This window comes from Carassius auratus, chromosome 14 (genome assembly GCF_003368295.1).
Source record: "Carassius auratus strain Wakin chromosome 14, ASM336829v1, whole genome shotgun sequence".
In the NCBI taxonomy this organism is placed as follows: domain Eukaryota; kingdom Metazoa; phylum Chordata; class Actinopteri; order Cypriniformes; family Cyprinidae; genus Carassius; species Carassius auratus.
The window spans coordinates 20,103,595-20,130,359 of record NC_039256.1 but is presented as its reverse complement, the minus strand read 5'-3'; the positions used below and the strand labels follow the sequence as shown (position 1 = coordinate 20,130,359).

The 26,765-nt window shown below is 37.2% G+C and overlaps 1 protein-coding gene across 4 annotated transcripts; it reads right to left on the bottom strand.

Annotated features, from left to right (window-relative positions):
* Positions 1-156: 156 nt before the first annotated feature.
* mcf2a (MCF.2 cell line derived transforming sequence a) lies at positions 157-24,683 on the bottom strand. 4 transcript variants are annotated; one of them, XM_026280571.1, is made up of 30 exons: positions 24,027-24,683; positions 20,537-20,605; positions 20,278-20,392; positions 19,854-19,944; positions 16,717-16,836; positions 16,519-16,635; positions 16,288-16,437; positions 14,380-14,501; positions 14,137-14,251; positions 13,801-13,920; positions 13,523-13,714; positions 13,026-13,217; positions 12,671-12,842; positions 11,440-11,477; positions 11,086-11,168; positions 10,940-11,006; positions 10,710-10,825; positions 9,144-9,213; positions 8,966-9,058; positions 8,791-8,883; positions 7,444-7,569; positions 7,154-7,375; positions 6,816-6,908; positions 6,657-6,735; positions 6,505-6,568; positions 4,600-4,700; positions 3,143-3,255; positions 2,947-3,059; positions 1,839-1,942; positions 157-1,746 (listed from the first exon to the last, which is right to left on the bottom strand). In XM_026280571.1, exons 1-30 carry the CDS (start codon positions 24,118-24,120, stop codon positions 1,706-1,708), a joined length of 3,285 nt encoding a protein of 1,094 aa, XP_026136356.1. In that variant the 5' UTR covers positions 24,121-24,683; the 3' UTR covers positions 157-1,705. The 4 variants fall into 4 exon arrangements, with proteins under 4 accessions (XP_026136356.1, XP_026136355.1, XP_026136357.1 ...); XM_026280570.1 differs by having other exon boundaries at positions 11,440-11,522; positions 24,027-24,682; XM_026280572.1 differs by lacking the exons at positions 19,854-19,944; positions 20,278-20,392; positions 20,537-20,605; positions 24,027-24,683 and adding an exon at positions 18,099-18,501 and having other exon boundaries at positions 11,440-11,522.
* Positions 24,684-26,765: the final 2,082 nt, after the last annotated feature.

The following is a 26,765-nucleotide window of genomic DNA, read 5'->3' as shown; positions in this document are numbered from 1 at the left end:
CGTTTCAATATATGCTCAGATCAAATAAATGCTTAGCAGACGTTGAAAAATCGTATTGACCCCAAACGTTTAAACACAAGAGTAGTTAAATAATAATACTATATACTGTATATATCGTAGGTACAAATTACTTTCTATGAAACAGTTTTATTGAAAAAGAAAAAAAGGTAATTGTCAATAGGCTGTACAAATTTAAATACAATATTGTTACAATACAATCGACACAGATACATTCCTTCAAAAATAATTTAGAAGCCAGTCCCAAAAACAAACAAACAAACAAACAAACAAAAAATCAGGATTAAATGCTATTACAGTAGATATAGATATGAGATCCAAAAGTCTGAGACCATTAGTGAACATGCTTTGTTTAGCATTACTTCTGAGTGAAAAACTAAATTTACTAAATTAACTTGAAAATAATGGAGAAAAAACCTGATGATCATGAAATTCTGATTCCCAGATTTTCAATGTGCGCTCACAAATATATATAAAAAAAATGTTTGGACACAAATAAGCATAAAAATATGCAAAGTTGACTGTATATATGGCTAATATAGCACAGTACAGGCAGTTGTGTCCTTCACGTGGCTTGATTTTGAGTGGGTGGCTGGAGATCCACGCTGGAAGGGAACAAGTTGATAGCAAAATTAATAACATAAGAGATATGTACTCCAAAGCGTCTCCTGCTGCTACACACAGCTCATTTCCACTTCAAACGCTGGTATATCAAAGTCAGCCCTCCAACTGTGGGCCTGATTTAATGTAGTAAATTCATATAAGTCTGCAATTAATATTTCATTAAGCATTCTAAACAGTGGGTATATTTAATGTTTGCTGTATGATCTCTCTTAATAAGAAACCTCCATTAACACGGCTCCGATTTCGCAGTCGTGCCACACATTCAACACACATGCGCTCTGCTCACCCCCTCATAACTCATATTTGTGATTCTAAAGTCAACATTTACATGACGGCCCCCCAGGTCTTCAAGCTGGCAGAGTAGATTCTGCATGTAAAGTGCCTGACAAGAGAAGTTTACTAAATAAGAGAGGTAAGAATTGACGGCATGCAAAATTCATCCGGTTTTAAGCTGTAGAGAGAGACAAATGGCCACATATTTGCGTGACCTGAATAAAGTGCTTATAAATATTTTTTTGAGGTAACTTATGCACTACTGAGCAAAGTCTGCATTAAATAAAAAGTGGGGAAACAGGCATTATGGCACTGCATGATTTGGCATTGAGGCTCTCAGGAAGAGCTCAGACTGAGGATAAATACAACAGTACAAGATAAATAACAGCACAAACAAACACAGTTTAAAAATTACGGTCCTTTATGCACAGGGTGTTTTCTTCGGTCTTCTGAGAGGGTTAACCGCGAAGACAGCGACGAAGAGGCCTTTTGATGGGCCTTGATTCATTATTCATTATTCAACAACCGCAAAGTCAGAATGTTCCAGGCTTCACCTAGTCAGGAGGACTGAAGTGTGTTTAGGCAGAGGACAGATGTTTGAAAGCACTCTCTGGCTTTTCTGAAATGGTGGAGAACTCTTGTAAGATTTTGGTAGCATCTGTCAATGAGGATCAGTATAAAAACTCTGGAAGATGATCCTGCTGGTCAGGTCTGAATCCACGTAGTCACATACAGTCTTGAGCTACCAAGCGTTTATGTTAAAGGTCCAATATTGCACTGGGCCGTTCCTTCATGGCGAACTGAGCTTGCGTGCTTTACGATTCCCTGGTTCTGCACAGAAGATATGGCAGTATGGATCTTAAGCAAACTCTTATTTTCTGGGAACTACACAAAAAGGCAGTAATGTCCAAATGGACTCTCACCTCCAAGCCGGTTGGAGTGATTCTTGATGCTTTCTCCCAAGATGCCCTGCAGGTTGGCAGTAGGGATACGGCCTTCCTGTCTGCGACTCAGATTCTTCACCAGCCTGTGAGAGTACACAGCTATACTGATTCACACCAAACCACTATCTAATCCACTTCAGTTGTCTTTAAATATCAGGGTTTGCATCATGCAATATTGAACTGGAAATGCCCTTTAAACTGCAATTAAAATTCCTGAATTAGAATTAATCTTACAAACAAGATGTAGAATAAGAATTTTCAAAAGGAGGAATATAATGAAAGAAAATTCATAAAGTGTAACCATAATTTTTGACCATTAAATCAACTTTTGCATTTGAAAGGGATCTACGGTAATTTTGACCTATCCTAATAAAGTTGACTATTGTTCTTCTTGATATGGGACTACATTTCCCATAACACTTCACATTTCAAACATTTTTTTTTACTAAAAATCAAGATGTTGTCTGTGGCGAGTGGGGCGGGGCCGAGAGGCGTGGGAACGAGGAGTGAGGCCAGGTGTAGTGATTGGAGATGAGCTACACCTGAGCCCCACCGCTAGTATCGAGTCCCACGTAGGAGATGGAAGGACATAAAACTGGAGCGACGACCGTGAAGGATGAGAGAGGACCAGGCCTGGGACGTTATTTTATGTTTGCTTTTTATTTGTGCGCGTCAGTTGCCGTGAGGGGCTGACGCGCTGTTTTGTTTATTTTTGAATTATTAAAGTGTTTTGGATTGTGCGCCGGTTCCCGCCTCCTTCTTCCCGATGATTACAAAGGGAATATCGTTACATTGTCAAACAGTGATAGGTTTACCCAAAAATAAAATGTCATATTCTCCCAAACCTGTGTCACATACTCTCTTTTTAGGAACACAAAGAGGATATACTGGAGTGTTTTTGTAATCCAAATACCACTGATTTCCACTTGACTTCAAACTGTACCACTGAGACATTTCTCAATATATCTTCTTTTATATCAAGTCATAGAGGTTTGGAACAACATGATGATGAGTAAATGATGGCGTTTAAGTTGCATTTCTCCCAGACCATCTTTGATATTGCTTTAGGCTCACACATATCACTCACCACTGGCCATCATTTTCCTCATGCTGTAGTTGTATGACATCACCACACTTAATGATGAAGTTATCTGTCCCATTTTTTCGCCAGTCAACAAAGGCCCTATATCTGCCTGCAACCTTATACAAACAGATAAGTAAATAACAACAAGTGTCCCCAAACATGAGTAAGTGACAGTGAGTGTGGGATGTCTGTCTCTTACCAAACGGGCAGCATCCTCCTCCTCAGTGTCAGACGGGTTAGAAAGGCTGTTTGCTCCACTCCAGTCCTCCAGACCTTCACAGATATCTACAGAATAAGGTGCGCCCGGCCAGCCTACCACAAACACACCACATGGATGTTTCGGAGTTCATGAATTTAACACACTGTGTCTTATGACTCTAACCGATGCTGACGGCCCTGTGGGCTTCAGAGATCATGCGTGTGGGTGGAGAAATCACATGCTCTTTCAAGTTTTATACTGACTGTGCGGTTGAAGTTTGTGGTGACACGGATAATGGTTTTACAGCAGAAACATGAATGTGTGTTGGTTTGAACAGCAAGCATTACACTTCAACTACACTGCTTTGTATGTGCGCAGAATATGTGTTTATGAGTTGGTGAGTATATCTAAAGGCCCAAATATTTTTTTCTTTATCAGGACAAACATTTGATTTCACTTGCAGTTGCTTTCTGAATTTAAAATGCAATGCATTTACATGTGTTGCATTACTGCCATGTCATTTGTAGGTTTCTTTACCTGACCATTTATAGCTACACTATTTACTCTCACCCAAAATACTGAATGAAAAAAATCAGTTTCCAACTACATACCACACTTAAAGACAATATACTGTAGATACACAACAAATATGATGAAAAAGAATGGTTTGCTTTTTAAAAATTTACAATAATAGTGATAACAATAAGAATTATAAATATTATACAAATTATTAATGTTAAATAACATGTACTATATAAACAAAAGTAAAAACTAAACTTTTTAATGGTATATATATATATATATATATATATAATTTTTTTTAAGTCTCTTAAAGTCTTACAAAATAAAAATTCGGCAATTTATTTTATCTAATATACACTAAATGCAGTAATATTGTAAAATATTGTATCATTACTCCAGTTTTCAGTGTCACATGATCTTACAGAAATCAGTCTAATATGTTGATCCACTGCTCAAGAAATATTTCTTATTATCAATGTTGAAAACAGTGTGCTACTTAATATTTTTGTGTAAATAGTAATAATTTTTTCAAAAATATATCTTTTGTAACAATGTAAGTCTTTACTGTCTCTCCTGATAAATGTAATGCATCTTTGCAGAGTAAAATAATTTCTTTAAAAAAAAAAAATCATACTTGCGCCAAACTTTTATGAAACAGTATCTATTGTTGTACATGTATGTATATACGCAGTGTATATCAATGTTAATAATGCTAATGTTTAAATGATACTCTATTACGCACAAACAATCTTATTTCATCATACTTGTTATTTTCCTGCCTCCAAGATAAACCACGGCAAATGCGTAAAAACACTTCAAGATTCCATGTTTGGTTTTAAACCGTTCAACAAGTCCAGTTAAAGAAAAACATTTTTACATTTAACACATTCTGCACTGACATATCTCCACTGAGATGAGGTGTGTGTAACACTCACTGCGTCTGTTGCGCTGGAGCTGGTTAGAGCAGCTGAACGGATCTGGACTGCTGTGGCCCGACTCGGTCCCCTCTGAGCTGACTGACGCTCTTTGCTGTTTGCTGTGGGACAAGAGTAGAGTTAGAAGTAAATAAACAATTATTCAGACATGCACCACGTTTTCTATATGAAACAAGAGCCAAACCAACCGAAAACCCAGAGCAAACCATGTAAGAAGCTGGCAGATATGGACAGATGGGGGTAATTTCAGGCCTGCAAGGCAAATGACTCTTTCATAACAGCATAGAGACGTGCTGATAAGGAAATGGAGTGAAAATAAGCCGATATAGTCTTGATTTGTCAACATATGACTCAACTCGTCTTGATCTCAAAATAAGCCCCGTCTTCAAAGTGCTGCTTAACAGCCAAAATAATGGAGTCAAACCAAACTCTTCTGCTGTTTGCGTATGTTTGCATGTCATGCAAAACAGATGCAGAGATGCTGGCAAAGCGTTTGCCTGTTATGTTAATGATAAGGGTTCTGCTGGTGAGATCGCAGGGGTGGGGTGTGTATGGAGGGGACGGCGATGGTGGTTAAAGTGTGGCCTTAGCAGCCCTGTATGTGACGGAGCACAGATCGGAGCGGCCCCCCTCCTGCCAATTTACCACTGAGCGTCACTGTCGCTGGGAGGAGCGAGTGAGGCATGGGCTCCGAGCGCGAAGGCACACACACACGCCCCCCGACAGGGACACAAGGTCCAGACGGGGCAGGCAGCCCTTAAGAACACCACCGGAAGGCCGCACGGCCCTGCGGGAGGACAGGCAACCACACACACACACAACGGCTTCAGTCCCCTCATCAGCAGAACATTGTTCATACACTTTTACTTAATTGATTTGTTCAAATGAGACATCCTGAATGTGCATGGGTTTTGTATATGCAAATACAACAAAGATGTTTTAAATATGGCTTATACATGGGTCCAAAATGAACACTCGCCAAATGAGAGTAAAAACTGCACTGGCGAATAAATAAAACCATTGGTCAGTAACTTAATTAGGAATCGAAACATTACATGCTTAAAGTAAAATTTGAATAATTACAACCTGGCCCTCACTAATATGAAAATTAAAATCTAAATAGATCAAAATACAAAGACATATATACGTGATATATACAGTATATATGATCTTTATATTATATATTTTCAATATCAGTGATATTTTAGGAAGTATATTTTAAAATGTAAAATGTGATTTCCTCTAATTCTCACATGATCTTCAGAAGTCATTATAATATTCTGACTTCCCTCAAGAAGTCAGATTTCTTTCTCTCTTTCTTATTTTTTGTAAAACCCTTTGTTTAAAAGGAAGTTCAAGAGAAACGGCATTTATTTAAATAGAAATCTTTTGTATCATGTACAAACAAATACACAATATATATAATAAATGTAAAATGTTATATAATACCATATAAAGTTAAAAATGTGACACCAATAGTAAAAAGATAAACGTATGCATATCTACAAGTTTTTACATTTTATAGTGCATTATATTATTGGTTGTATTTATTATATATACATTTTACATAAACTACTGTTTATTTTTACAATCATGCACAATTCAATTTCAAAACCTGTATATTTATGATAGATAACAAAGTTACATCTACTTAAAATGAAGTTAATTTTGGACCGTACTTACACATCATATGGATTGCTAAAGCGGGGACTGTAAAAGCAGGGAGGGGGTACTGTTATTGGCAGGATTCTGGGAGGGAAGTGTCATGTGAGATTTCTAACAGCTAGAAGCAGGAAAGAGCTGGTCTGAGCCAAAGGGTCAAGGAGAGCGAGTGCTCGGTGAGGGTTGGATCAGGGATCAGAGAGGGGCTCAGGAACAGTGATCTGTACACTAGTGGATTCTTACCTCACTGAGAGAGAAGGAGACATCTGCATCTGCTCTGAGACTGCAGCAGAGTGACACAACTCCTCTGAGCCAATGAGAGAAGAGCACACATTACTCACAAGTACTTGTGGAGGAATAACAGTGACATTTAACCACAGGAAATGTATTGAGACCTTTTAGCTGTTTCTGCTGGTTGGTCAGGATCTTTCTGATCTCGTTCAGCCAAGCGATCTTCACTTCCACTGAAGGTGCCTATGAGAATTTTTTGCATAACAGTGGTAAATGTGACAGTCACAACAGTCATTGTCCATTAAATAATACTACATTCTCACCTGTATCACATAGACTTCCTCTCTGCCACTGTACCAGATCTCGAACTTCTTCACATCTCCTTTGACGTTCTCCGTAATGCCGACTGCACTCATCTGCCAGCATAAACAGCATTGTATACTCACGGAGGGAAACACATGCGAATCTGAAAACTCACAGCTATCTGCTGTATAAACATGTCATATGCTGTCACATCCTGTGAAGTAGCATCATATTTTAAAAACAAGAAAGGAATGCTGTCATGAGTAAACAGGCTGATATACAACGATGCATCCACATGCGATGCTGGCAGGACTTCTCAGATTGCACATGTGCTCCCAGCAGGAAGTGTGCACCGTACCTTAAGACAGTGCTTGAAACTGTAGGAGGGAGTTTTGTCAGCGTTCTCTCCTTGATCCTCTCGGCGCTTGCAAAAGAGGAGTGCGTGCTCATGCAGGAACAGGTGTCGCTGCATGGGCTTGAAGCGGGCCAGCTCCTTCACCCGGGTCGGACCCTTCTTATGACTAATCCACACACTGAAGGAGCCTTGCATTAGCACGCGGCCCAGATTGCTGAGATCTCCCTGCAACATACAACTTGTTAGCTACTGTACGCATTCACACACTCACATGAAGTTGGTAAAAATGTCACCTCATATCCGGTGATGGCAATCTGGTGCATCGAGTCGTTGACTGACTTCAGCAGGTCCAGCATGGCTTCTAGCGCCCCCTGCAGCTCAGAAACTCCCTCGCAGCCTGAGCTGTACTTCAGAAGCTCCTATTATCAAACACACATACAATTCCTCGGATTTAATGGACAAAAGTATTCCTACAGTACATCAAAAAACGAAAAAAAAAAAAACCCACAAGGTTGCTATGGAAGCTTACGGAAAAAAAAATCTAAAACTTTTTATCCCACAGTTATGACTTTTTCCCCCCTCAACTGTGAGTTAAAGGTGCTGTAGGGAACTTTTGTAAAAAATATATTTTTTACATATTTATTAAACCTGTCATTATGTCCTGACAGTAGAATATGAGACAGATAATCTGTGAAAAAAATCAAGCTCCTCTGGCTCCTCCCAGTGGTCCTATTGCCATTTGCACAAACTCCATCGCTCCTGGTAAAAAAGAACCAATTAGAGCTGCGGTCCGTAACTTTGTATATAATAAGCGTGTACACCATGAATCCATTTTCCAAACCGTGTTTTTGGCTTGTCCTGAATCACTAGGGTGTACCTATAATAAGTGTTTATATTCGGACTATTTTAGATTGCTTCGGGGATACCGCGGCGGAGTAACCCAGTACCTTTATGATTCTTCATAGACATAAACAGAGAGAAGTAGTTCCGGCTACGATGTTCTTCCGCAAGACGCAAGCAGTTCTGTTTATTAACCGCTAGAGAGTCAAAAGTTACCTACCGCAGCTTTAATCACTCACAATTCTGACTTTTTCCCTTCTAATGCAAATCCTAGTTATGAAATCAAATCATAACTAAGGGTTTACATCTCTTTATATCACGCAATTCTGAAGTTTTTTTCCCTCCCCAAATATGAAGCATTTGACTGGACTGCATGTGAATGCAAAAATATTTTCTCAGAATTTCAAATTTACAACTACAATTTTGACTTTATTCTCTAAATTATAAGTTCAAGTCTTGCAATTCTGCATCCAAAATGTAAACTTGCAATTGCAATATATAAACTCGCAATTCGGAGAAGTCTGATTTGCCTGAATTGTGATGCTTTAGTTCACAATATCAAGAAAAACTTTTTTCTATTATACTGTATATTATATTTTTTTAATTAAATATTTTGTTTTTTTATTCTGTGGCAGAAATAAGCTTCCACAGGTTGCATTGTGATGTAATACAAAATACAAACCATACTGCAGTTCACATGAACCATAATTTTATTAAAATACTTTTAACATATAACAAAACATATACTTTTATATGAAAAAAATTCTAAATTCACATTTGTATTCAACTAAAGCTTGCACCTTTAATAGGAGTTGATATTTTGTAAGGCGCTGGACTGGCTTCAGCAGGTATGAGTCAAGAGCAAGTTTGTGTTCCAGCTTCTTTTGGCACTCCTGTAACACAAAGGACACATCTCAGGTCTATTTCTAGATGTGCGCTGCAAGTATTTTTATAGATAGAGATGGTTTTTGATACCTGAAAGAATGGGCAGTCCGAGAACTGCCTCCATAAAGAATCAGATCGAGGCTTGTTCTGACAGTAACATTCATACAAATGGAAATGGTCTTTCTGGAAACAGACAGATAGTTTATGTTGGATATGTTTCTAAAAACAAAACAGAATAAGCCTCATATGGTTTTATAAGCTTCCTCACCCTTTCCAGAAAGCAAGCCCCAACTGCCTCAGGGCTTTCCAGACAGCTTTCCAAATCCTGCAGGAAGACACTGGAGAACAGAAAACACAAGTCACACACTTTGGTGCCAAACTACAAGCTGTTCATAATTTAATGTAATGCAAAATTTCAGGGTTGATAATATATATATATATATATATTTTGCTTACCATTTATTTGATCAGTTACAAAGCAAAAACAGTAATATATTAAAATTTAAAATAACTGTTTTCTATTTCAATATGTTTAAAAATTTCACTTATTCCTGTGATGGCAAATCTGAATGTTCAGGAATCATTCTAATGCTCAAGAAACATTTCTTATTATGATCAATTTAGAAAATGGTGCTGAAATATTTTTGTGGAAACTGTCAAACATTTTTTTAAGTATTCAGTAATAAGTTCAAAACAACAGCACTTATTTGAAATATAATTTATTTTGTAACATTATGCATGTCTTTACTGATCAATTTAATGTTTCCCTGCTGAATAAAAGTATTTCTTTAAAATTCTTACTGACCCCAAACTTTCAAATAGCAGTGAATATATATTTTAAAATATCATTATATAATTACCCATATTTTAACATGTTAATATTCATTTTTACAGCAAATAATGCCTTCTTGTTTTATGCTTAATTCTAACAAAAAAAGGTCTTGGTTAACTTGAAAAAATGGCTTCTTATTTGTAATTATAAATAGATTTTGACTCCAAACTACTGAAAGGTAGAAATCCAGTAAACATCCAGTATGTACAACGTCTAATGTGCATTATATCTAGAACTATTCACTACAATTAGTGTGTATTAAATCTCATTTTCAGTACAAAAGTAATGTTTTAAACATATATACACATAGTATGCTTGACAAATCTATTATGCAGTGAATCAAGTACGCATAAAATGTATGCACTACAATTAATATGTTTTAAATGTAATATGCACTACAAATATAGTGTGCATTATACTTAGTATGCACTTTAAATAGTATGCACAATATCTAGTATGCATAATTAGTTTAGCAACTGTTTCATTTTCTTATTTCCCAGTTGCACTATGCCTTTTTCTGTCTCTGTAACAGATAAGACTGACTGACACTCAGTGAGAGGTCACACAGCTGTCTATCAGAACCCCCGCTCTGCTGATGCGCTCCCTTCCAGCTGAGCTCTCATTGGCTTAATCAAATCCTTATTTGACCAACAGCCATTTAGCAGTAATTAAAGTGCTTTAATTGGCGTAACGGCTTCCTGCAGTCAACCAATTTGGCAATTTGCCTCACCCGGGGATGAAGACCCAGCAAGCAAGACACATTTCAAAGCCACTGGCAAACACAGCTGCACAAACCGATATGTTTTATTAAAACAAGATGTTTCAGGAAGGTGTCTTGAAGTCAAAACTGTCAGTGTGCAGTTGTGTCTGAATTACTGAGGCTGAGGATTTGGCGTTTTATCTCACAGGAAATAGAATCTTATTTCGTTCTGAAGCTATTGTTTACATTTTGCTCTTGTAGCAAAATAGCAGCGTTATGAAGTTCTCTCTGTGTGGCCTTGCCTGCTATGGAAGTTGTAGATATCAGGCAAGTTTCCAAACAGCACATCTCTCTTGTTGCGAAGACTTGTTGGCAGGAGCGGAGCAAGAGACGGATTGTCCATTTCAGCCCTGTAGCCCTGCAAATCCAAACAAAGAGAGTGACAGAGATCTTTAACAAATCCACAACATCAACACCTCAGCTTCCAGCTCTACCTTCAGTGCCACATTCAGAAAAATGAAGGTCATCTTACTAAGAGCACTGCCAGCAGCTCCTCCACATAGATCCTCTCGGTCTCGATCAGCTCCTTTATCACATGTCTGGAGACACACACATTCACATGGTCATCACACACATCAGTGTGTCATTAAAACAGACAGTGTCAGACAGCAGACTCACCGTTTGAGCAGATCAGGGGCGTCTTCTCCATCCATACTGTACGGGACAGAGCTGGCCGTCTGATAGTCATGAATCACTTCAATCTGAACCACACAGAAAACACAGAAGGATTTCCACATCTTTTCTGAGCTTTATGCATCTTTCTTACAAATGAAAAGTGAAATACAGTCTATGGGTGTTTCTTCAACTTTGGGTAGTTCAGGTAATTCAACTTTTTGCCACATGGCAATCACATCCTGGAAACTGATGTGTGAGGGAAAAATCTAAACTTAGTATATATTAAAGTTTTATTACGAAATGTGTGAAAATGTGATAATTGTTTTAAATTGTTTTAGGTTACAGTTACAGTGTTACCTTTCTGGAGTTTGGGCTTTTCCTCGATGTTCTTTTGCCTGGTAATGGGAGGTCAAAGGTGAACTTTAAACTGGAATTAAAATCTGTTTTAAAACAAAAAGAGCAGTTGGATACAATATAGAATTGATATAAATATGTTGCAAAACGTGCAGCTTCAGTGAGAGCTATGAGAATATTTTTTGCAGACTAGTGACTGCAGCACAAAACATTAACGGCCACAGTACTATGTGCAATCAAATCATATCATCAAAAACAATCAGACAGTACTGGGCATAACATAATATCACTCTGATCTGACTTTGGAAGTCATTCAGAGGTCAATACCAGTTTATGACCTCAGTAAATGAATAAAATCCTCCCAAAAGCCCTTGTTTCAACTACAGATCCATCTTTACATTGCGTTCCTGTTGGATCACATTTGATGGGCTGCTATCCAGCTGTGCTGAGGATCACGGTATGTCAGGTGAGCTCTGCACATCTCTATGGCTTCCTCCCTTGATCTCTCCATCTTAAAGTGCATCAGCTCTCACAAGAACAGTGAATGCACAACGACCGAATCCATCTTATTTATCCTCTCCCATTATAACATTCAGAATTTAATTCTCTAATACATTATTAATCTGCAATTCAATTTACTTTTTTTAACACATTCCCATAGTCACTTGAGAAATATACAATTTAATGGTCATTATACAGAAGGATCTGACAGCTGAGGTCCACTATTGACAAATCAGAATCAAGTATTCCACAGAGCCACATAATAAAGGTTTGCATTCTGGGGTAAACAAAAATAAATGCTTCCTAATTTACATGGAGCCTGTCATTTGACTATGCGTCACAGACAAGCCTTTGTTATGGGTCCTCAGAGTTAATAAGGATTAAAAGAACTGCATGTGAATTGTAAATGTACCTTATTTTGCAACTGCCCAGGAATTTTACATTATCCATAGGGATTTATTAGGGAAAAGGTGCAGCTGTGCATTTTTAAAGGTAAATAATAGCTATAAAAGGATTCCATGTCATTACCCAAATGCAATACATTTTGATCAGGCATCTTGAAAGCTTCATTAAAGAGTGTGTTTTAGTTTTTGTATTGTAGCAAGTGATGTTCATGGCAGATATGAAAAATTTAGTGTGAAATCTTGTCAAAAAGTAACTATTGATAAGAATTAATGGCTGAAAAAAAACTGAGGACAATTGGACCCAACATTAATATTGGACTGTGGCATACCATGTTTGGGGGAGAAGAGGGGGGATTTTGCACGTGGTGGGTTCTCTGCACGAGGGACCACCAGCTGGATTGGTCGGACATGTTTGTCTGCCATTTTCCTCAGGCAGTTCTGTCTGGATTGAATCAGAGCCTGCACAGAGCTATGCTTCTGAAAAGTCTTCTCTATATGAGCCTGAAAAACACCACAGTAAAGGATTTCCATTTATATTTAGCCTAAAGTGTAATTAATTCTTTAAGATTTAGAGGGACCAAATACAGCCATCAGAAGCTACATTTCTGAAATGACTGTCTAAAATGATGCCTAGGAATTTACTTTAGGAATCTAGTCTTATTTCTGTAGTCTGACAGTGTTTACCTGTAGACAAGGAGTGAGCACAGATTCATACTCCAGAAAGAGCACATCCTCGCCTGCTCCGAGGAGAGCTGGCGCCGCCTCCTGGAACTTCTCGATATCTCGAAGAGCTGCCTGCGCCCCTTCTTTAGACTGGAATTTATCCACCTGCTGATTGGCCAAGAGATAAGCGCCATCATCACACCACCGCAGAGCCTGCAAAACAAAGGGCAAGAAAATTTGGCAAGAACACATTACACTGATAAAAAGTTATCAAAAATAAATAATTATAGAAATTAAAGAAAATATATTAAAATATATTAAGATAGAAAGCAGTCATTTTAAATTGCATTAATATTTCACAATATTACTCATTTTCTTATTTTAAACAAAAAATTGCAGCCTTGATGAGCATAATGCACTTCTTAAAAAAAAATTATAATAATAAATAAAAATACCTTTTTCATAATATGAAATGAAAAATGACTATATAAGGAGAAGGAGTGAGTGTATTAGCCCACCTCTTGGAGGCAGCGCAGCAAGGTCTGTGCTTGTGTCAGGGAGCTGCGTTTAGTATTGAGGGCAGAGGTCAGGGTGTCACACTGATGTCGGAGTTCATTGCAGCGCTGGATAATCAGAGCCATAGCATAATGGTGTCCAGCAGCCAGCTGATGCCCATGCAGGATAAGAACCTGAGCCTGACTCATCTCCTCCTGAAACAAACACAAATCTATCAGAAATTTCCGCATATTTGCGACTGACTGTACAACATGAACGGGGAGGCATAATGCAGAGTTACCTGTGCACGTTTTTCCAAACTGTCCAGCTCTCTGACACACTGCTCTGTTTGGGACAGTGTTTCTCCTGTGATGCTTATCTTCCTTTCCTGTGCTCTTATTTTCTCTAAAGAGCACTCCATCTGACATAAAGAGAATGTTAGATCAACTAGATAATGGACTTTCATTGACTCTTCCTATTTTAAAAGGGAAAAAAACCCTTCCCTCTTTGCTTTACTTTTACTTTTAAATTAGGTAATGCAGCATTGACAAATGGCAGCACTGGTTTTGTGTAAAGCATTTGTTTGTGAGCCGTCATTATGTTTTTGTGCAATGTTTGGAACAGAAAAGCATTTCACCTCCTGATAACTATGCTCATATCTCAGCAGTTGTAAATATTGCTGCAGTTTGAGGTGGTGCTTATCAAAGAAGCCATCAAACGCCATCTCCATATCTGTGAGCTGAGCCAGCAGCCTGCAGTAAGGACATGTCAGAAAGCATGATTTCAAGTTCACACCGTTTTAGAAAAAAAAAAAAAAAAAAAAAAGTGTATTTGTGATGCAGACTATTTATTTCCAAATAAACAGGATCAAACCCTACACCTCTGCATGGTATCCCAGTCCTGTGTCATGTCCCAGCGCGTGTCGGCGTCCCCTTCCTTCCTTGAAGTTTCCAGGTTAGAGAGCAGCTGCCGCCCCTCTCTCATCACAGATCTGATGGCATCCTTCACCCATGAATAACAACAAAAACACTTCGCACTGTGTTCTGCTGTCATTGACATCACAGAATCATGCAACAAAACAACAGCCAGAGCCCAGAGGGGCCGGAAAACACAAGAAAAGACAAGACTGGAGCTAAAAGTGACTGCAGACTGGAGTGGAACACCGATTTTGCACTCACATGCTTTGTGTACCCTAACTATAGTTTATTCCCTTAGGTATGGTACTTTTTTATATTTTCCTTGGCAAAATAAGTGGTAGTAGAAACAAGCAGAGATACCATGTTTAATCTGATAAAAAGAGGTTGATACAGATGCTCTGTTTAATAGGTTGCCCTTTCAAGAGTTTTTTGTCCTTTTCTTAAATGCTAATCTATTGGTAATTATTTTGCTAAATATATTATAATTATTATGCATGCAGCTCTGCTTTCCTCAATTGAGAAACTGATGTAAGACATGGGTATATTTATAATATGTGACCCTGGACCACAAAACCAGTCTTAAATGGCAGTTTTTCGAAAAATCTGGAATCTGAGGGTTCAAAAAAATTCTAAATATTGAGAAAATAGCCTTTAAATTTGTCCAAATGACCTCTTAGTAATGCATATTACTAATCAAACATTAAGCTTTGATAAATTTAGTTATGGCAAAAAATTTACAAAATATCTTCATTGAACACGATCTTTACTCTGATTTTTGGCATAAAAGAAAAATCAATAATTTTGACCAATACAATGTTTTTTTGGTTATTGCTATAAATATACCCCAGCTCTTTAACTGTTTTTTTTTTTTTTTTTTGCTTCAGAGTCACATATTTATTTCACCACAGATCCATTCAAATTAAACTAGAAAAATCATAAATAAATAAATAAATAAATAAATAAAATAACATTTTGAGTTTCAGATTTTGTATAAACAACCATTTGGCAGTAGTATTTTCTTTATAAAAATAAATGTTTACATAAAAATATTTATTTAGCAAAGATGCATTCAATTAATCAGTAAAGACATTTATAATGTTACAAATGATTTCTATTTCAAATAAATGACGTTCTTTTGCACTTTCTAGTCAACTTTGATAATAATAATAATGTTTCTTGAGACTTTATTTTTTAAAGTCAGCATATTAGAATGATTTCTGAAGGATCATGTGATACTGAAGACTGAGGTACTGGCTGCTGACAATTCAAATGGCATCACAACAATTAATTAAATTTTAAAATATAATAAAAACAAAAGTTATTTTAATTTGTAATATTATTATTTTTATTGTGTTTTTGATCAAATAGACAATAGCAGACAGCCTTAATAAAACTTTTCAAAAACGTATTGACTTTTAAACAGTAGTCTATATTTATATTAGTGCTGTCAAACAATAAATCTTGATTAATCGCATCCAAAATAAAAGTTTTTGTTTACATAATGTGTGCATATATTATGCATACATAAATACACACACATGAATGTATATATTTAAGAAAAATATGTTACATTTATGTTATATAGGATATAATTTATGTGAATATAAATATAGACATGTAAATACATGTAAATATTTTTAAAATATATGCGGTATGTGTGTTTTTATATATACATAATAATATACACGGTACACACATAAATTATTTAAACCAAAACTATTTTGGGTGCAATTAATCATTTGACAGCATTAATTCATTTACATTTTAAGCTGAAATTCTGTTGTTCCTAAAGCAGTTATTAAAGTCTAGCAATAATCAATAAGGGAAAAGTGAGAGAATTCTCTACACATGAGGGCTTCACTGAGCTGTACCTTAAGTCTCCTGTATTTCTCAGTGTGGGACATCAGGAGGAACTCAACAGCACTGCATTCTTCTGATAACTGTGTCTCAGCCAGCTCTGTTCCAAACGCCTGCAGCATCTGAGCTATGTCCTTAACCATAACAGCAAAACTCTCAATGGCCTGTAAAAAGCAAAGAAACTACCTTGTTTAATGTGATATTTCGGTCTATTTCGTTAATGCATCTATACCATCATTTTTTACTGTTCTTAAGACGATCCAATCGCTGTGGCAGTAGTCAAGAGTTCCCCCAAACTCTGAGGTCAGCTGATTCTCATCAATGTACCGCAGTAGATCTGTGACAGAGCTGAGCATCACCACCTTAATAGCAGACACAAATGCAGGTCAGGGTGGTACTGACTTTACGAAGATAAACTTACAAATGAGTGTAATGAGTCATACAGGCATTTTAAGCATGAAGTCCTCTTGACTAAAGCGGAAGCCGAGATCTGTAACCGTGCGCTGGAAGAAGCTGGTCGGTCTTAGTACCAACACAAGGTGCAAGTTTCCAGGGAATGAGGCCTATGACAGAAATAGATGAGATCAGCCTGGCAGACACACAAGGACAGACCGCCTTAAACAGGCAGATAAATGCAAGAATAATCCTTAAAAACGTGAGGATTTAATGAAATGAATTTAATGAATGTTCTGGGTCTAATGTAAATCTGCTTTGCATGGAAACATTTACCCTGCATACACTTTATTTGTACTATTTTTCAGTTGCTTTTAATGTTTGGATTTTACTGTTTTACCTTTATAATAATAAAATATGCATAAACTATTTTAGTTACTTAATCATTCCTCTACTATAAATTTCATGGACAATATAGTTATCAAAAGATATACTGCAAATGCTAGCTACCAATGAAATTATCCTCAAGTCTGCTATTGAATTGAATACATAAACAAATAATAATAATAACTGTTCGAATAAATTTTTTTTTAAAAAAAGTAAAAAATTTGTTATTTGGCCTATGTTACTTTTTTTTAGCTGATCTCCAACATCCGACCACCTGTAAAAATGAATCTGCAAAATGTCAAAAATGTAATCACTTGGAAATGGTGCGGAATAATACATTGCCAATTCATTTTGTCTCCATCTCCATTTTTATAGGTTTCAGTGTGGTTTTAGACATTTGGACTCCACCTTATATGGGATTTGGACAATGCATGCAACTCACACAAAAAAAAGAAAAAAAAAAGAAATAAATCCGTTCTAAGTTTGAATATTATTCATTTATGCTAATTGAATCCAGTGTTACTGTGCATCCTGTACTATCACTCATCACACTGACAACTGATGAAAATCAAATTGATGAGACAACGCTAAACTAGTTAACACAAAATACACACTGTGATAACCAGCTTGATTAGCCGACAACTACTGTAAATGTACAGTTTATTAATCACAGGAGCTGAATTACATCGAGATACATAAGTATTTGAAACAAATCTGACTAATCTCTTTGACAAACAGAAAAAGCACATGAACATGACGGTTCATCCTAGCACACAGTTCACAGTAAGGACACACACCGCTTGACATTGACTCGTCCTTACGTATTTGTAAACAAAAGCTTCATCTGCGAAAATATTCAGTCTGCTATCGCTCATATGCTCGATAATATATTTCTTTATATGTTACATTGATAAACGACGCCTTCTCTAGCATTTATCTATGTAGGATGACTAAGCTAAAGCCGTCCGTCGCGCCGCAGTGTACCGCATTGTGCTCATCTAAACTTAAGTCCAACTCTTTAGCGAAACTACTCCAGACACATTACCGTCGATCGGCGGATGCGCGGAAGTCCTCGCCTGCAGTCTCGCTCGCTCATAGCGATCGATGTTTTATGAGGATGTTTAAAGACCTCGCCCATCCTGCTGTGGCAGACCGGTGCCCGGTGCAGTGGACAGTCTGCGGGATTCATCGCCGCAGCGTCGGGAGGGTTGCAGCACAGCACCGTCTCTCTCCTGCGCTCTCCTCACCTCTCCCTCGCCCCAAGAGCGTCATAATGTAAAAACCTGCGCATGCTTTTTGCCAACTCATGCATTCCCGTTGCCTCGCAGTATGCTCGGGTTTCACACTGTTTTTAAACGCAAACTTCAGTTAGAAGTGCCGCATTTAGTTATTTATTCAGGCTGGAGCACAGAGAATTGGGCTGTGAGCACATACTGTACTGAACCTGCGCTGATCCACTTCAGCACCACGGACAGCGACAAGACCGCTTCAGCACACAACAAATACAGACTCATGATTCATTCAGTCCCCAAAGGACATATAAAGGTCTGCCATGCTTAATGTTCTCCCTGGATCTATTAAGCTTTTCAATAATACAATAAATTCAATATTAAATAAATATACCTTTTTAAGTTTTATAAATACATATAAATGACATAAATTAATTATTTGTACAGATACATACATATATATATATATATATATATATATATACACACACACACACACACACACACAAACACACAGGCCACTTTATTAGGTACACTTTGTTAGTACTGGGTTGGACCCCCTTTTATCTTCTGAACTGCCTTAATTAATCATAGCATAGATTCAACAATTGTTGGAAACATTCCTCAGAGATTTTGGTCCATATTGACATGATAGCATCACACAGTTGCTGCAGATTTGTCAGCTGCACATCCATGATGCGAATCTCCCGTTCCACCACATCCCAAAGCTGCTCTATTGGATTGAGATCTGGTGAATTTTGGTGCAAATTGCCTCTCGATTGCCCCTCGAATTCCTGTTCTTAACCGACAGGAGCAACATCCAGTGTGGTCTTCTGCTGCTGTTGCCCATCTGCTTCAGGGTTTGACATTGTGCATTCAGAGATAATATTCAGCAAACCTTGGTTGTAACGAGTGGTAATTTGAGTTACTGTTGCCTCTCTGTCATCTCTAACCAGTCTGCCCATTCTCCTCTGCCCTCTGACATCAACAAGACATTTTCGTCCAAACAACTGCCTGGATATTTTCTCTTTTTCGGACCATTCTCTGTAAACACTAGAGATGGTTGTGCGTGAAAATCCCAGTAGATCAAGAAGTTTTTGAAATACTCATACCAGCCTGTCTGGCACCAACAACCACTCCATGTTCAAGTCACTTAAACCCCCTTTCTTCCCCATTCTGATGCGCGGTTTGAACTTCAGCAAGTTGTCTTCATCACATCTAGATGCCTAAATGCATTGAGTTGCTGCCATGTAACTGGCTGATAAGTAATTTGTGTTACCAAGCAATTGAACAGGTGTATTTAATAAAGTGACCGGAGAGAGTGTGTGTGTGTGTGTATATATATATATATATACATATTTATTTATTTATTTATTTATTTTTTTAAAGGGTTTTTAAAAGGGTTCTTTTTAAAAGGATTAAATCCAAGTTTATGCAAGGAAAACATGAAATCTTAAACTATAAATAATAATAATAATAATAAAAATATGAAAACAACAAAACCCCTTTCACACTTTTGCATTAATTATAAAAAATATATATATTATAAATAAAATATTGTAATCTCTTACCGCAATCCGTGCCAGTGCTGTTTTGATCGAGACCCAAGTATCCAATCTTCGGTCTAAAATGATGATAAATTTTACACCAGGTTGCCGTTTTCTGGAAACATGTGAAGTGTGTCAAATCTTTATTAAGAACATGACATTATAAACAACCACAATATCTGAACATATGTAAGTAAATGTACACTGGCATTTGCTTGCATTGCATGGAGGGATCAATATGGTCTTTCATTCTAAAAGATCCTGACTGTATTGTGTCTACAATATGACTACAAAGATCTTTGCATATTTAGCACACTAACAATACATTAATTTGAATAGCTCAATTCGTGTAAGAGCTGTTGCAAGGTTTATGTGAAGAGAATACATAAGGAACTGTTGCTGTACTGCAATGCAGTGAGATGGAGAGGCTGATGTATTAGACACGGACCTCGGGATCAGTGTGAGGTATGAAAGAACTTTAGCCAGAGCTTCTTCAGGAATGTCGCTGAAAGCAGAGCATTCTGGGAGAGTGATGATGACACTAGAGTCCTCACCGCGTCCCCCTGGAATTCAATAAACATAAAATTGACAGTTTTTCAGTTAAGGACAAATTCTGTGGCACTGCTCCAAATTTATCTGACATGTTTAGGCAAGCCATTAATCCACAAATACTTCACATACTCTAAAACAGAGATTTAAACCCCCACCTGATAAATAGGCCACTTGTTTCTCAATGTAGCCAGCCACTTCTTGCATACTCACAGGGACTGTGACCTCTGAGGAGACAATGAAGATGAGCCACATATAAATAACAAAGCAGCAAGCAATAGGTCATGTTTCTGTAAGTTTATGCAGTTTAGTCACGGTTATGTGAATTTTCAGGGACAGCACCACCCAGTGTTTAATTGTACAAACGACCAGAAGCTGTTTATAACAGTGCTATATAAAATTATTTATGTTCTTTTAATGGACTCCTCAGTGAAACTGACAACATTAGTAGTTAGTACCAATGAGTCTAATGCATTCATGTCTGCAGAACCATCAAGATGGACTGAAGCCAGAGACTGAAAACAAGAGGAGATGGTGGTTCAGTTTCCTCTGAGCTTCGTCTCATACTACAATACACTGCAATCGGAGATTGACAATAAAGGGTGTGTTCAGATTACATATGGACCAACACTGGTATCCAGTGACTTCACCATGAACTCACTTCCTGTGTCTGCAGCAAACAAAAACAAATTAATTCCACAGAGAAATGCAATACTCTAGAGGAAATGGATTATCTTGGGTCAAGTTACAGTACAGCTTCTCTTTCCTACTATAAGACTCCTTACATGCTTACTTTAACCATTGTTGATAAAAAAAGACCTGATATTCTTCCTAAATAAAGGGTCATGTTCTGAAGAAAGTTGTAATATGTAAAAACTGCTATCTACATAACCATTAACCTATTATGATAAAAAAAAAAAAAAATTATGCTGACATTAAAATTTAATGAGTTTCCAACAGGTACTGTATAATGGTGCTGGGGCAGAGATGAATGTGAACTAAGACACAACTAAATATTTAATAACACTCAAGACAGTTTAAAATGTTAAATGCTCTATATACACCTCATAAGCAAAATGAATGAGATTTATAATGTGATTATATATGGAGAGATAAATGCATGGTGCATTTGAGAGAGATGAATTTGCAAATGTGAAGTGAAGTGTTATGATATAATAGACATAATATTTTTATAATAATAATATTTAATATTTTTTATTATAATAATAATAATAATAATAATAATAAAAATACATTTTAAGGTCCGTCAAGAAATATTAGTGTGCAAACATTAACAAATAATAACAGAATTTTTATAATAAAAATACAGCTTAAGGTCTGTGCAACAAATTTGTGTGTGCAAATAATAACAATAAAATAAATAGTTCATATAAAAATGTTGACAATTTACACAATCTCTGACCGGCCACACAAAATGTGTTTTTCTTCATCGGAACACATTTGGAGAAATCTACCATCACATGACTTGCTCACCAACAGATCCTCTGCAGTGAATGGGTGCCGTCAGAATGAGAGTGCAAACAGCTGATAAAAACATCCCACAATCTGCATGTTTGTAGTAAACATCTATCAAGATGTTTTTAATTTCAAACCATTGCCTCTATTCATAATGTACTGCTTTGTCCAGTGAAAAGGTTGTCTTATCTGAATTAGGAAAGAAATATTCAGAGAACAAGCAGCTTTTACAACTTCAGAGGATCCATCGTTGAGCAAGTGATGTAATGAAAAATTCCTCAAATCTGTTCTAATGAAGAAAATAAGTAATCTACATCTTGGATGGCCTGAGGGTGAGTACGTTTTCATCAAATTTTCATGTTTAGTGAACTATTTCTTGAATATAATCAATTAAATGAATACATTAAGACATTTTCCATTTACATTTTTATTGAGTCTGTTAGGTCACTAAATGCTGGAGTATATTTGCTCATGGTGTTTGTTCTACCATGTGTTCAGGCTTTATAAGCAAGCCCAGGATTGCCTTGACAATGATACGTTTAGGCAGCATCGCCCTTCTAAAACAACAGATGGAAAACCACACCTTATACTCCTTTGAGGGTGAGATCAGAGATACAGGTGAGTCTGTGTATAACAAACACATTCAGGTGCTGTCTATGTGAACATGTCTGAACTCAGTCTGAAAGCCACTTATTAAATAAAACTGTACTGCTCAGTAGCAACACAGAGACTATGATCTGTCCTGTAAGAGACAGGGTTGTCTGAACTGAATAATTTCTCAATGTTTTCATAAATTTAGTTCTTGATGGTTATTAATAGGCTTGAATGATAAGAGGAGTTGCCTGAGCTTTTATACTTTTAATTTAATTTAAAAAAAGCACAGACAAGAGTAGCCCTGATAAACATGTTTTATATACATTTAGCCCAGAAGTATTTGGACACTTCAGTTCCACTTCCACTTGTATGAATGTTAATGCATTACATATCAACCCAAGAGGAATTTTTTCTAAACAAAACATTCCACAAAATGTTGCCATTTAAAACGATGACAGATGTATTCATTGTCAAATGTTAGTGGTTAATGTGATAAACTACATCTGAGTGCACTTGACTGTATGCATAAACGTGCATATTGTCATGCAATGTGGTAAGAGGAATGAAAGGATCAGAGTTCATATCTACAGAGCATTTAAAACTCAACAGTTTAGCTGTAAAATCATAAACTCATGATTTCTCAATGTCGAATATACTGAGGAATACTAACATTTCTCATTGTTTGAGCAGATTCTGGCGTGCGGCTGCATGGATGTTATCGAAGCCCAGACAGGTGTTCACAATGGCTGTGTCAGAATGTTGTTGTTGTGAACCTGGCTCGCCTGAGAGGAACTGCTGTCTCGCATTACCATGCATCATTACAACGTAACAAACAAACACCTTTGCAAAGCATTACTTCAACACAGACGTGACGCTCACTCTCACATAAAAACAACCCCAACACTGAGACCGATGCCAACAACACGAGCCACACTGCCAAATCTAATCTCCTACAAACACTTTGAGTAAACCATAGCATCATAAAATAAATATTACATAACACACAGCAGAATGGAGTGATTCAGACTTGTAAACCTTTAAATGCATTAAAGTGCCCGAGGAACGACATGGTGGCTAAAATGAAGATGCTGAATCATGGTCTAAAGAGCATTCTCTGGGTTTTAAGGCAAATTAATAGCCAGAGATCAGGGCTGGGGGTTAATATCAGTGCTCCACTTCCTGTGTGTTGGCGTCCATTTGTAATACATACAATACAACTTCTATTTTCATCCTTCAATCTCACTACTGGCCTGAATTCAGATTGCATGATTATAAACTTCCAGCTCACAGTATATGTCCATCAAAACACTCTTTTAATATCAAGGTTTCAGGAAAAGGTTACCATAGAAAAATACAAGGTTCTGGAATTGCTCTGCCTTTCAATTACAGAAAGATTGAGTCCAGTCCAGTCAAGCAGATTATCAAATATCTAATCTAGGTTATGGATAAAACGCCATGAAGTTATAAATAGCAAACATAATCCTTGCAATACTACATAAAACGCCAGTGAAAATCCTGAGAAACTGATGTCATTGTGAACAAAAATGGCAGTTATATATGGCAGACATATATACTCACGTTGCAGCGTGTTCTCCAGCTCCGAACCTGCCTGCAAAAGGCTGTAATAGCCCTCCATGTCCTTCTCAGGCTCCTGAGGAGAGGCCGAGTCCATTCCCTGGCTGTTCCTGGAGAGGAGTGACTTGACTCTGGGCCCGTCAGGCCCTCACATCCCACTCCACCCTGGATTCATCTCACTATATCCTCTGAACAAGTCCCAACTGAGCCTTGACTTCAGCTCCGTGCCACCACTCACGCCTCTGGACTCCACAAGTCACCTTGAGCAGGAGCAAGTGCATCCAGAGAGACCTCCGCTGGAGGAAATGGGATCCGGAAATATCTATGGCAAACAGCCTGCTGCAGCCGATAGTGGCACTGCAATATCACATCTCAGCTTACAAAAACCACGCACATACACACATCAGGGAGGGGCCGAGAGGATGAGGTCCTGTCCCAAAAGTGAATCGGAATAAAAGGGTTTCCGTCCACAGTGCTGAGAGTCTCCCCTCTTTAAAAACACACCGCACACACTCCCTCCGGCTGCAAACTCCCGTGAGTTAAGAGTGCGTCAGATTTGCATCGCTGTTCGACTCACACTTTTGACACTCTGCCAACTCCCTCCCCATCGACTTTCTCTAGTGTGGAGTTCAAACTCCGCCCCCTGCTTATCTCCACCCTCCTCATTGGTCAGTTTTCCCTCAAAGGCAGTGGCTCAAATTCTGTTTCTCTTCTCACTGTTGGATCCCTGCATGCTGTATTACACACATTCTCACCCTTATTACTCTTACACTCTTACAAACACACACACACACACACACACACACACACACACACACACACACACACACACAGGCAGACTGTTCTGAATATCACTATTGACAGCAAAACTATTTTTTCTTTCTAGACTAAGGGGTTTCATTGTTCACAATACAGAAAAGTATGACGTGTGGGAAAATTGCACAAAGACAAACAGCTACATGAATAAGAAGCATTGTTGTCAAAGAACACACTAAATATGCATCTACAACCGCATCATATACCCACAAGACACTGTTGGTTTGAAATAACATAGGGCATTGCAGACTTGATTCAGTATGCACATGCTCTGCAATTGTTGGACAGATTTGGAGAGACTAAGTCTAACATCTGAAGACAAATAAAGGACAATACCAGAAAAATACCATGGGCAAGTGTTGTTATTATTATATGTTTGGAATAATTAAGATAAGTCTTCAGTGTCACAAGATCCTTCAGAAATTATTATAAAATGAGATTTCCATATCTCATATCCCATACCATTATGAATGTTGAAAACAGTTTAGATTCTTTGATTATAAAATTAAATAAAAGCATCCAGATCAATTTAATCCAACATTTTTAATGGTAGTGTATCAGTTTCCACAACAATAGTAAGCAGCACAACCGTTCTCAACATTGAAAATCAGCATTTTAGAATGATTTCAGAAGGATTATGTGACACCGAAGACAGGCGTAATGGCTGCTGGAAACTTAACTTTGCCAACACAACAAAATATATATTTTTTTTACTGTACTTTATATCAAATAAATACAACCATGGTGAGCATTTAGCTGCTAGTATTGTTTTTGTTATCATTATTATGAACTTCATTGTTTACTCATGAAGATTTTAGACATGTATGAACATATCTTTACTATTATTTATATTAAGATAAAGTAAACATAGCTTAACATTTATTGCACAAAATAATAGACCAAAAAAACAGAAAGATTAAAAACAACAAAACAACTTATAGTCCTATAGTGTGACAAATTCATTTTTAAACATACAAATATTATGATGCTGTTTTAGTTACTCTGAAGCCCTTATAAAGTGCATGTATAACATTGCTACATGGTTTAGAAAAAAATCATATAAACTTCAGACACAAATGTATTCTTTCAAAACAGCTTTTATTGAAGAAAAATGTTTGAAACAGACTGGTCTTGAGAGGTACATTCAGATCAGCTGGAGCCTGAGGGACAGGATGGAGGAAGCAGGGCTGACCGTGCTAGTGCCTGATTCATTTCACAGCAACGCACCTTAGCCCTGCCTCGTGCTCCACAATCAGGCCACCTTTCTCAGCCTTTTTTTTTTTTTTTTTGATGTTTTTTTTTTTCTTACAAAAAGTGGCTCACAAAGTTTCATTAAAAATACAATCGTGTATATATATATATATATATATATATATATATATATATATATATATATATATATATATATATTAAACAACATCAGAATCCAAAGAATTATTATAAGCTTTGAAAATAGCATCTCTGAAGTAATTTAAAGGTCTGTTTGGAAATGTCAAACATTGCAGGCAAATTCTGTTTTCCCCTCCCAAACTGAGCTGAACAAACACATGGATGTGTCCCCGTCTCGGTGTGTGTATGTGTTCTCCAGGGTTCAGTCCAGTGGTGGCATTAGTAGTCACACATGCAATGAGAAAAACTAAAATTGGCTCACGTTGGACTAATGTTTACAACGAAACATCAAACCAACTGGGCTCTCCCGTCTAGCTGAAATGTAAATAGAGCTCTGATATATTTTTTCTGGAAAGCTAATTCATTATGTAATCAGAAATTAAAAGAAGGCCTGGCGGTTACGCAGGGCTGTGATACAGCTGGATTAAGCCCGGCCCAAGATTGGGAGCTAAGCTTAAGATGCTTAGCATCATGACACAGTCAGAGGTCTAACACACACCACTTTCCTTTGAATAATCCACATACTCTTTAAGATAG